The following is a 12,656-nucleotide window of genomic DNA, read 5'->3' as shown; positions in this document are numbered from 1 at the left end:
CAGAAGAGCTTAAAACACCGCTATCAGCTATAGTTTTGTCAAGCCAAGTGTTGATATACACTAATGAGGGCTTCAATAGATTATTTTAAATGATCTGCACTATAAATCTGTAACTAAGATAATATGGTTTGTATAGGTATGCAATTATTTAAGGAATATTTAAACAGAAATGCATGAAAGTCCAAAAATCTGCAGATGCCATACAGTAATGCTATAGTTGATTAAGCACTATCACTGGTAATATGACTGGACTCGTAAGTGCCAAACTTACCCCTAATAAATACAATCCTAGTGATTTGTAAATTGTACACAGATTTCTATAGACAATATAAACTTATATACAGCTAATGAAGTGCTTAACAGTACTTAACTGGTGTATTGTATCTGATTATATGCAAATAAACTCTAAATAAAGACAGTTCAATACTATTTAATTGGCACATTGACCATTACATTAGACATTTATGATACAACACATTCATTAAAGAGGTAACATACTTCATTTTTTTCTGAATAGTTCTTGTACTTTGTACTTTGTCTTTAAAGAATGTATCAGACGTTTGTCTACATCAGTAGATAGAACAACATACTGAGTCATAAAATTGTCACCTGACAAAATGAGCTATTCAAGGCCAGAGAAAAAGAGACCACAATGAACACAAATATAACAGGCAAAAGCTCTGCTCCAAAATATAAATATCTTATTTCAATAAACAGCATTTCTGCAGGTTGGCTATTTTTACTACATTATCCTTGTTAACAAAATCTCAAAGGCATAAAGCAAGATTACAAGGCTTTAGCCAAATGTGGAGTTCTCAGGAGTTACTTAGTAGAAAGTACCACAAGGCATTCCAATAGTTCTGCTATTATCTGTACATATTTTACAAAAACAAAAAAAGAAGTTGCTGGTAATTGTTTGTTAATATAAGGGACTCTTGGAAAGCCTCTCTTGCTCCTGACCACAATTCACAGCCAAGTAGAGCAGAGGACGAATCAAAAGTAAAAGCTTTTAATACAGTGCCACCTTGTGGTCATACTCTTTTTGGAAGCGCCCTGTTTGTCATTGCTGGTTTTTACTTCATAATGTGCATCTCACTATTCACAACTGTAAATACAGTATCTCTGCATTGAAATGTCAGAATTGGCAACAGTAACTGTGCATTAACTTTGTGATTACCTCCAAATAATACAAATGTGTAAAGAAATTGTTTCAAGACCACAGGAACTATAAGCACACTGAGCATATACATTCCTTCTTCGGTTAGTTTGACATTTAAAAATAAAACAACTGTCAAATTTTATGTACTCAGTATCTGACAAAGCAATCTGTAGCCCTTAGTGCTAATTAAGTATCAGCACTATTTCAATGTTATATCATTCTAGCAGCCAGCTGCAACATTTACAGTTGTAAGTTATTCTGTAGTGATTTCACCTTCACATAACTCTCAAACAACTAAAATATTATTTAAGTTCAGAGGAAACTTTGCATCTATGACGCTAGATCTATATTCAAAACAGTTCAATTGAAATATTCAAATCTTCAAGAATACATTCAGCAGTCAGAATACATTAACTCCATGTTTAACATTTAGTTTTCTGGAGTTCACTATAATGATTTTTTATTTTTATAGTTTCAGATTTATTATAAAATTATTTCCAAACTATATCAGCATGCCCAACCTTCATTTTCCTCTTTAGAGGAATTGACTGCATCTTGGAACTATAATACAGCGGCCACAGCTCCTCATAGATTTATACAAAACACCAGACAGTGGCCATTTTTCAAAATAAATCTTATTGGCAGTGAAAAATAAATAAATAAGTCATATTGAAAGGCTTTCCAAACATATTAAATGTTATCTATAATAGAGTAGTAATTGCAAACGTGATATGCGATGTATATGTATAGTGCTTTTGTTTGTATTCCGCTGCCATATTTAATGTTTGCCACTATCATATTGGCACAGGGAGTGGTTTCACAGTTGATCAAGGCAAAAGTAATGCGTAAAAAAAACATAAAAATAAAAGAGTTCATATGTGATTTTATGTGAACTTGTAATTTAGTTGGGTCTGTCTTTTAAACGGTTAAGTAAGGCATCACTGTGACGTTGCTGTTAAAGTAAAGAACATTTTGGCAGATAATAATCGGATCTCTTCCATACATTCATACACAGACTCATGACCTTAGTGCAATAATATAAAACAAACTGAAAGACCAGAAGTTATGACAGTAAAAGAAAGGCTGGTCAAATTTATATTGCTCCTCTGCAGTAGTCCAAACGTAGATCACAGCCTATCAGAGTCTGCCATCAGGCCTCTCTGACAGCTCCAGGAGCGAGGCTTCAGTAACTCAAGGAATGAAGGCTGGAATTAGAAAAAAAAAAAAAATATGAAGCTAAAGTTGTGTCTATGCTCAAGGTTAGCAAAGCAAAAACTAACATCCAGCTGTATCTAAATAATCAGCATATCAGTTTTTAGAGGGCAACACAAAGCAATGCTGCAGGTGTTACCTCCTTCAGGGGGCAGTAGCACTGGGCATACCACTCCTGGGAGTACAGACAGATAATGACTCCCTGACCCAGGAAGAGGGATGTCCACATGATTATGTTCCAGATGGGACCTTTCCTTTGGTCATGCAGAATGAAGTTGAACATCACTGTGAGAGGGAGAACAATGGAAGACAAGGGTGGAAACATAATGAAAAAATAAATGCAATAAATACATAACTAGACCATGTTATTGTGTGTACCAGACCACAGAAAGAATAATAATACTAGATTTAGCTGAATTTTCAAGCAAGTCTGGGTGACTGATATACAATAAAAACAGAGTGGAGTGAGAATAGGGAGGAACACAGAGGTTGTTGCTCTTACTTCCAAAGCACATAAAGAGGCAGAAGAGCACTGGATAGAAGAAACCAAAGCAGATTGCAAGAATGTACTCGTGGACCACTGCAGACACTGTAAACACAAACAGCATGGCTACTGGTCTGAAACGCCTCTGAGACATCTGGAAGACAACAGTGGAGAGAACAGACAAGTCAAAACAACAGCTTTAATTTGATCCATGCATTTCACAATATAAATGGCTTTTCACACTGATTTTGTAATTCCCTCCAATTACAAAATAGTCAATAAAATTCCCTATAAAGCTGACCTAAGACAGAATGCAGCTACCGTTCTCTTAAGAAAAAAGAAGAAAAAAAAGGAGATTGTACCAATAGCAAAACCACTCACCAACAGGAGATCTCGGTACACATAGTAGTACAGCCAGTCATGGACCACTACGTTCCAAGTGCGATAGTAATTAGCAAAAGAGGTTGAGTTCCACCAATCCTGTAATGTGTAATCAAAATGAAATTAGTCAAAATATAAACCACATTACAACATAATTCAAATTTTGCTGTGGCTGGCAGTGATAGAAGTACCTTGTAAAACATCCTGTCAGCAAAGCGGAGCATCTCAGCAAAAGCATTTAGCCAACAGTGGAGGAAGGCAAAGAATCCCAGGAAGAGGATCAACACTCCTGCAAATGAAAAAAAAAAAAAAAGACACATTTTTACTACTGCATCCCTTGAGACCGAGTGAGACTAAGGGATGTATGAAAGTATTTGTTGATAAGGGTCCACAAGCTATTTTTTTTTAATTTTAGGTTTATTTATCAGGGACAATGCACACTAATAATACATAAAAGTAAAATGTGCCAGAATTAGCCTGGAGGCTATTTTACATCCGCTGTCCCTGGAATGGTGGTAAGAGGTCACTCTAAAATGAGATAAAACGATTAAGCTATCAATAATACATACAGATGTGGCTCTATACAATAACAGTTGATTATACTAATGCTGAAAGACAACAACATAAAAACAAGTAGCTAGTGGCTGATCTTACCTGGCAAGATAGAGTTAAAGATGCAGAGGACCATGGCCCTCAGGTCAAACAGCTGCAGACTGATGCTGCGGAACTGAGGGATGCACAGCCGCACAAACACGTAATAGGCATAAAACAGACAGCCTAGTACCTGTGGGGTGGGGATGGATGAAATTGTCAGAAAAATGGGCTATTATCTTTCGCAAATTTAAAAAAGCTTAGCCTTAAAATATGAAAGCGGTTGGTACCTGAAGTAACTTTGTGGCCACATAGCCCCATCTGATCACTGGGTTCCTGTATGGTTACATATAAAGTGAGAAACAAGGTTTTACCAAATACATGAACTACTATATGGGGAAAAAACCCAAACAAGGAGGTGGTCTGTTTACCTGGGGTACTTGTCTCTGTAGATGAGTGTTGGTGCAAACAGAAAGTAGATATACTGAGAGACCTGAGGGACCACTGGGCGGGGACCTATAGATGATAGGAGAGACTGCTTATCAGGACATAAGGAACAGGAAACGAGTAGCTATGAGAAAGGTAGTAACTGTATGAATTGGCAAATAGGAACTGTACATGGATACAAAGGAGAACAAAAGAAAGAAGTGACGTACTGGTCTTTTCTTTAGCCCAGGTTAGGACTCTTGGTACATTCTCTCTGACAAAGGAGTGGGCTTTCATCATTAGACGCACCTGGAATAAGACAAATATAAAAACGGACCCAGCAGCTATTACAACTTTGTCCACAGAGTCAATTCAAGAAGAGAAGGTGAGTTTACATATATGCTAAAAAGACATTTGAAAAGTGATTTAAATAAGGCAAGAAATAAGGCTGAATACAACACATTAACTGTGGGTGTGATCCACACTGGTCATCTACCTGTTCCAGGATGATGATGAAGCAGGATGCAGGTGGAAAACTGTTGCTCACCACCACATATGTAGGCAGGAATCCCACACCCAGAGCTTGGTAGAGCAGGAATGCAGAGCCAAACAGCAAACTGCACAACCTAGGGTGACTGCAAGCCCCAGACTGGGTCTGTGACCACAAATGGAACAGAGTGTAGGGAACCAGCAACACAGACAGGAACATGCAGATCCATGTGCACACCACCAGAGGGAACTGTCCAAACGCATAGACCAGTAGGTCAAAGTGCAGCACCAGTCTGAGGCAAAGAAGATGAAGTAGAGAGGAGAATCTTGAAGCCTCAGCCTCAGTCATAAGGCATTATACATAGCAGTATTCTACATTACCTGCCTTCATCAATGACATCTACCACCAGTGTACTGAGGATAAAGAGAATGAGCAGGGCAATAAACATGTGATAGATAGTCCTGATGTGGTTCACCTCAAACAGCTCACTGCAGAAAAACAGACAGGCGATTATAGTCTGTACAGCTACACTGATGTTGACAATCTTTAAGCAGCAGCAATCTCCACTGCATTGTAATAAACAAAAGGTGGCAATACAATTTTTGCATTTCTTTCAGATCAATGTGTCAACTTACTCTAAGAGGGACCTGCGGCTAACAAACAGTTTGCCCTGGCCATGAGGAGGCCGGAAAGACCTAAAAAAATAAAATAAAAAAATAATGAATAAGAATGACGTCAGTGGCCAGCAAATCTGTTTTTGTTGCAGAAAAAGTGTGTATGACCAAGAGTGAAAAAGGGAAACATCTGTCCATATGTGCCAAAACAGTAAACATCTGGTTTAAGTGCAACTTAAAACTAAAATTGCTTTGATAGGCTAGTTATAGTTAAAAGACAGCACCCGAGTTTACTTCTCTCCTTGTCTGACAGCGGAGGTGAGAAGACAGCAGAGACAGGTGCAGACTCCAGGCTGGCCGACTCCTCGATGAGACTGTCCATGAAGTCATTAACCTGACTGTCAAACTGATGCATCAGGTCACTCTTCAGGTACTGAGCAATAGAGCAAAATACACAGGAAGAGTTACCATTCATAGCGGACAAATACTTGAACAATTGTGGAATATTTTAGTGTTAAAACGGTGAGAAGATTCAAAGTTAGTTACATTGCTTTTAACGCTCAAGAGAGAAGAGACATGGTTTGAAAAAGATATTTTCTAAAAAGTGTCCTCGAGCAACCCACTGAAACACTTACTCATCAGCAGTTGCTCTGGATACATTAGCTAAATAGGTCAAATGTGAATGTTGAAATGTTGAGCACATTTCCTCAAGATGGAATTTTGTCCAGCCATTTAGGAAGAAAAACTTAAAAATTGTTATGATAAATTGGATTTCAATGTATTGATTAATTTTCATATCAACTGCCATTCTGTTCTTACTTCTTGTCGTCACAACACCTGCTGGTTCACAGCTAATCCATATTTTCTACTGTCAGAACATCTTCAAGAGAGAACAAATTGGATTTAATGATATTGATAGAATTGAGATAGGCTCAAATCAAGTCTATAACCGAAATTACCAAAAAACCAATACAATTATAAATAAACCCAATAATTAAAAGTGAGTGCAGGGAGACTACTATTGACAGAAATAAACCATACAAACACAACTAAAATGTACTGTACTTTTGACTGTGGTGGTGTGTCAATCTAAGCTTAATAATTGATTAAATGCAGGATGACGAAATAAACATATCAATTGGAGGAAACCCAAGATCACTTGTTCTAAGTGGCCCATTCCAACAAGCAGGTTCAGCTTTTTCTTAACTGAAATTACTGACTTAACTAACCTCTGCTTTCCTTTTCAGTTGTAGCTTTTTGCTGATCACATGTTCCACTTCAATTTTTCCTGAAAGTGGAAAGAGAGCACACAAGTCTGAGCATATGATAAAATAAAACCTTGTCAATATGCTGCTTTGTAGTCTTCTGATAGCAATATAAAGCCGAGTGCTCTGGACACACTCAAATTAACAACAGAGCCAGAACAGCGTTGCCAGGTTACCTTGCCTCAACAGAACATCAAGCTGGTAAATGTAAATATCAGTTCATGTTGGATATTTCAATAAATGACCAAAAGACAAGTTCTGTGGGGCATTTGAGAAGACGGCGCATAGAAAGAAATTACTCTAGTTTTATTGTTCATATATAATTAAAACCTGTTTTTAATAACACGTTTCTTAAGTGATTGAAATGTTTGACAGGATGCTTATAGTTGAGTATTGTAGATTTGAGTCATTGTGCTGTAAAAGTGTAGTAGTCTGCAAAAATAGCAGTCAAATGACATCCGTCTTTAGATCCAACGTTGCAAAATCCAAAAGGAGAGACACCTATGTGACTGCTTGTGGTTAAGTTACTAAAGGTTATTAGACTTGACAGCTGTCTGATGATGAACAAGTTTGGACAGTTATTTAGGGTCAATCACGCACAGAGACAAGCAGCAGTAGCTCCACCCATCTGTCAATAAACAGTGTAGCAAAGAAAAAAAACAGACTGAACTTGATATTGTAGCAAAGACAGCCAATACATTACATCACAACTTTTTTCACCTTCCAAAACATTTTTGTTGTTGAGTGGTCAGTATTTTTGTCAGACTGCTGTTTTACAGTAATCACTTCTCATGATCAGGTCATTGACCATCACTTCTTGGTGATTTATTATCATGGTTAACCACACCAACTGTTCCACAGGTCACATCACATTGCTTAAGACGAAATACATCCTCAAATGGCATGGCTTTAGTGACTAACCCATCCAGGGAAATTTACTGAAATAAAAAAGGGGAAGGTAGGGGTTGAATCAACATGCACATTGCATCAAAACGTTCACTGTAGAAAGAGTTTAATGTCCTCTGTCTTGGCCCTGCTGATGAGGGAGTTGAGATGTTCTTACCATTGCTGGAAACGTGGTTGCCTCCATTGCCTTGCTGGTGTTGCTCTTGATTACACTCCTCATCCAAAGAGTTATCCAAGTCAGGGAAGGTGGGGATTTTAGGAACGGCTTGGCAGCGAGACCGGAGGCCACGGTCATCCCCGCTCTCCATCCTAAAGCCACAGGTAACGTCATACTATCACATGGATATTAATGCAAAGGACTTTGACCGACAAACAAAGCAAACCCAGTTGACAGTCAAATCACTCTCGCATGACGCGGACACGCAGCAGACAGAAGGCTACAATTTAGTTAGCTCTCATTAGCTGATATAGAGTCAGTATGACATGCGGCCAGTGAGCTAACTGCACGGCTTTTAACATAATGGCAACCTGGTTTAATGTTAACATAAACGTTATTAACGTTAAAGCATCTGCCGGGTGACACTCAAAGTATGCTAGTACTGAGGTCTAGTCAAATGAGCCCACTTGTTGGTGTCTATCGTTAGCTGCAGAAACATGTTGACAGAAACGAAAAAGGACATACAAAAGCTGTCTGCCGACCTCCTGGATACTTACTCGCTTCAAACCGCCGGGCGCTCTCTAGTTAGGTAGACCTCCGACGTTGTCGAGTTCAACCCTATTTTATACAGTCTATGGTTCAAACTCCTTCAATCACAGCAATCTGGGCTGCTGCTCACCTTCCCCATTGTATTAACAGAGGAGATGTTGAGCAGGGCAGCCGACGCTGATTGGTCGAAAGTCTCTCCTCCTTTTAACGTCACCAGCGCCCACAATGTTGACCATCGCTGTCATTAGACAATAACTCATCAGTATACTTATGAGTAATTAAAACACTTCCATGTAACCATATTAAATAATAAAAAATAACATTTTACTATAATCGGCTTTAAGAATTAAGTATAATACGAATTATAACCTAAACCAAACCAGACACTGACTGAACAGTTAAACGTTTTTTAGACAGGACTATATGTCACGACCCAACAACTTGTAACAATTAATGAATATATAAAAACACAAATGTCTCCACATGCACAGCATGAAATAGATGACAAGGTTCATTTGCTCTCACTTACTGTGCAATGTGTAGCTACAGGATTCCCACTGTTTGCTGGACTATGACTTGTGGTAATTGATGAAACACCAATTTATTTATTTTATTGGTTTATTTGACAGGGACATATGCTTATTGATCAATAGAAACAAATAATTGTCTTTAGGAAATGAGTTCAGGAATAGGCCTAATGCAGACACACTTTTAGCTGAAATAATGAAGGCCTTCCAACTAAATTTTAACTCAGGGATCCTGTTCAAGACAGGACCGACCTCATCATATCAGTGGATATTGTACTTTACTATAACATATTCCAATATTTCCCCCAAAAGTTGCAAATAATCCAATTACCACCCATTTGGATCTGTGGTTTTGGAGCAATTGTTTGCTTTGCCGTGCCTTGTTTATACCTTTCTTTCAGAGGTGTATACAATGCAGTACTTCCCCAAATTCGCAAACGATTTATTTAAGGTTTAATGTTAAAGAGTAAAATGTAACTTTTTGTTAAGTTTTACTCTTTGATGGTTTCCTCTAAGTAAGGCATGGTGGTTTCTAAATCACATGCCCTGGGATGCATTTATGAAAATGATGAACAACTACAGCATCAAATATAATGACAACCTTTCCAGCTGAGCGCACATACAAACACAATTTTGTTTCCAGACTGTGTTGTGCATGATTAAAGGGCAAAACAAGATCTTGAGTGAATGTATGAGGGAGGAGGGGTAGGGGGTCTCAACATGCATATCAAACTTGGATGATTCTGATATCAGCTGCCTGGCTGCAGACCTTTTCTGTCACAACAATTCTACAAACAAGAGTAGAAAGTCACAGTAGGGCTCAAATAAATGGGACAGTACTAGTAGCTGTCTTAGATGGACAGATGCTTTTCATTTCCTATTGTGTATGTAACAAAACTCATCCTCTACGCACATGAATGAAGCAAACATAATGCTTATAAATGTTATACATTCTGGGTAATTGTGTCTTATATCATGCCATGGGATATTAAGAGGCAGCATGTTCTGTGTCATCAGTGGTAAACTTGAACTTGATTGGTGTAAGAGCTCAACCTACACATAAATAAAAAATAGTTACAGCTTAATGATCACAGAGCTAAGAGCAAAAATCTACGCTATAACCTACATTCTAACTAAAACCTATTTTAAGTTGAGCATCTACTGTATGGTGCAGGCAGGTTCAGTAAAACTACAACAGATGCGCATGGCTAGATTTTATTCCACATGTTCAAAGTCATACTTTTATTTTGATAGTGCTGTACATCCTCCCCCTGTGAGGATGATGAGACACCAAATACACTGAGTTGGATATAAACACTTACCTCGAGTCAATTTCATTAAAACAAATAAAATTAGTTGCTACATAAACATTAGATACCAATGTATCACTGCTTCATATTATAAAATCTAACAATTCATTCAGCTTGTGACAATTCAATAAATATACACAAAACAGTACAGCACTGAGCAAATTAATCCAAACGAAATTGTTCATGCAAAATATCTAGACACCATATATCCCTGCTTTTTATATAAAAGAGATATTTACAGTTCATTATATCACAAACACACACACACACACACACACACACACACACACACACACACACACACACACACACACACACACACAGCATAGGTCACAAAAAGCAGAGGGGTCCCAAAACAACAGTGATTTCTGGGACAAGGGGAGATAGCGTCTTCATCTCTACACCCAGATCTCTGACAGGAAGTAACTCCATATCACCTCGATGCAGCTCCGTGCTCCCCCGAACCATCACAACCACCTCCGCCTGCAAAATGATCAGACAGAACAGATGTGGCACTGTGTGTTAAATATTTGTGTGTTAAGTATTTGCCCCCCCTCTAAATTTTGAACTGAGTGAAGCTAAAGTCTAAAAACACGAGGTAACTACTGTCTCTATTGTCTATAATATACCACAAGGGATTCTGAATTAATGTGTTTTGAATGGGTGATATTAGTCTGGCTTAACTCAGCTTTGCCAGCAGAGGACGCTCTAAGCTTTACACTTGACTGGGTATCAGTAGCTGACGCCAGTAGTGCCAAAGTAGAAGTCAGTACGTGATGAACGAGTTTAAGTGTACATGCTACAGCTCCTGATCTGAACTGTGTTTTCATATTTCCTACAGGTAAGCTGACTGTAATCAGAATCCGGGTAATAGACATCAGTAGTTTATTTTATTAGAGCTTTAGCTAACAACTGTGACATTAAGAGACATTGAATTTGACCGTGTTATGAGTGTGTATGTTTGCCGCCTTGTGTGTCTAAGATGGCGGTCGCCGATAGTAATGACTTCGGTCGCTAAACATAAGCTACTACCTTTCTGTGTGAGCTGAAACATGTTTGGAGACATATGTGGTTAAGACAGTAGTGAGGACAAACGATGTGAAACGGGATGAACCGAGTGAATGTTGTAGGAAACTGTTTAACTGTGTGTATTGTTTAGCAGGCCAAGCTAATGCTAATCACCGGTAAATGCTAACGCCACAGTCTGAGCGTCATGAAGGTTAAAGGAGCATTTCGTGATGTTTTGATAAGTGGAGTGTGCGGGTAGTCAGTGTTTAAAACGTTAATTGTAACTGGCTGTGGGTTAAAGATTAGTTATGTTACATAATTCAGTTCATAAACATAATTCATAGAGGTTTAAAAACAGTAAAAGCGGTGAGATTATTCAGTCTGGAGTAATGTGGTATTACTGAACTGTTATTTTCATGTTTTTATGTAATTTCAAGTTATGTATTACTTACCTGTGTGTATGTTAAAAAGAGTAATTTGACACTAAAAAGAGACAGTATTTTTGTAGCTACAGTCACTTGCTAAATACTTACCTGTAGTCACTGTAAGAGTAAGTAAACATGTATTTGGGTACTTAACATGGGTATTGACACAAAGTAACAGTGGAAGCAATAGTGAGTATGGTACCAAGAGTAGCATGTTTGTTTAGTGTATGAGTTGTGTATTATGAAGTGTGTTGTTATTGATAGTAATTGAGTAAGAGTTTTGAAAGTATATGCTTTGAACCAGTAGTGCCGAAGTAGAAGTCAGTACGTGATGAGCGAGTTTAAGTGTACATGCTACAGCTCCTGATCTGAACTGTGTTTTCATATTTCCTACAGGAAATAAATGTGTTATTCCAAGAGTCAGCGTCACCTCATTCTTAAAAGTGTAACACAGACGCAAAGAGAATGTGTAGCCCATAGCACAGTAAGAAAGGATTTCTTTTGTAATCTACAAACAATATGTAAAACCTCCTACTGATTAACTAAATTCTCTCTGTTCCCATATCTATATTACATTTTACAGTTATGGAAAGCTGCAAAAATTGTGTTTTTGACAACAACAAAAAATGTTATTCTTACCTCACAGCCTTTCCTGTACGCTGTGGTTAGGTGTGAAAGGATTTCTTTGCCAGAGTCTCCGAGGAAGTGAATAATCCTATTGGCTGAATGGGTTGTCCCAGCAGTACTGGAGTGGTTTGCTGTACACCTGACAGTCATGTTCTGGAAAGATGTGTGGCTGTGTAACCGCAGAAACCTCAGCTGGACAACATCCACACCAGCATACTCAAACTGACAGAGACAGAAACCATTAATTATAAGTCTGAGGAAATGGCTTACTGATGTTAGATGTACTAAATGGTCCTCAATCAATCCACAAATGTGTTACCTTGTTTTCACCGTGCTGCTGACTAAACCACTGGACAGACGTTTTTGATTTCTTCTTCACTGGTTCCCAACGTAATTTAATCTAAAGGATAGAACATTACCAACATTTTTAGAGCTATTCTTGGTACCATCTTATTTGTGTATTTACATTACAGTTTTTCTCCATTGGTTTGGCTCATTTCTTGAAACAGAAATTACATTCTCAAA

General features: G+C 38.0%; 1 protein-coding gene across 2 annotated transcripts; it reads right to left on the bottom strand.

Moving 5' to 3' along the window:
- Window positions 1–2,050: 2,050 nt before the first annotated feature.
- Window positions 2,051–8,381, bottom strand: soat1 (sterol O-acyltransferase 1). Of its 2 annotated transcripts, none has more exons than XM_078258990.1 (16): window positions 8,243–8,381; window positions 7,686–7,837; window positions 6,587–6,645; window positions 5,642–5,790; window positions 5,379–5,438; window positions 5,124–5,231; window positions 4,750–5,035; window positions 4,484–4,562; window positions 4,259–4,343; window positions 4,118–4,163; window positions 3,891–4,020; window positions 3,428–3,525; window positions 3,237–3,335; window positions 2,874–3,009; window positions 2,511–2,656; window positions 2,051–2,364 (listed from the first exon to the last, which is right to left on the bottom strand). In XM_078258990.1, the coding sequence occupies exons 2-16, from the start codon at window positions 7,834–7,836 to the stop codon at window positions 2,287–2,289; spliced, it is 1,710 nt and encodes a 569-aa protein (XP_078115116.1). In that variant the 5' UTR covers window position 7,837; window positions 8,243–8,381; the 3' UTR covers window positions 2,051–2,286. The 2 variants fall into 2 exon arrangements, with proteins under 2 accessions (XP_078115116.1, XP_078115117.1); XM_078258991.1 differs by having other exon boundaries at window positions 5,124–5,156.
- Between the last annotated feature and the right edge of the window lie 4,275 nt (window positions 8,382–12,656).

This window comes from Sander vitreus, chromosome 9 (assembly GCF_031162955.1).
Source record: "Sander vitreus isolate 19-12246 chromosome 9, sanVit1, whole genome shotgun sequence".
In the NCBI taxonomy this organism is placed as follows: domain Eukaryota; kingdom Metazoa; phylum Chordata; class Actinopteri; order Perciformes; family Percidae; genus Sander; species Sander vitreus.
This window is presented reverse-complemented; position numbering and strand designations above follow the sequence as displayed.

Excerpts from the sequence above, each read along its gene's own strand:
- soat1 (XM_078258990.1), bottom strand. The coding sequence starts at position 7,836 with ATGGAGAGCGGGGATGACCGTGGCCTCCGGTCTCGCTGCCAAGCCGTT. Across the intron at positions 5,232-5,378 it reads AGCCGCAGGTCCCTCTTAGA|TGAGCTGTTTGAGGTGAACC; the intron begins GTAAGTTGACAC and ends GTTTTTCTGCAG. Across the intron at positions 4,164-4,258 it reads TACAGAGACAAGTACCCCAG|GAACCCAGTGATCAGATGGG; the intron begins GTAAACAGACCA and ends GTAACCATACAG.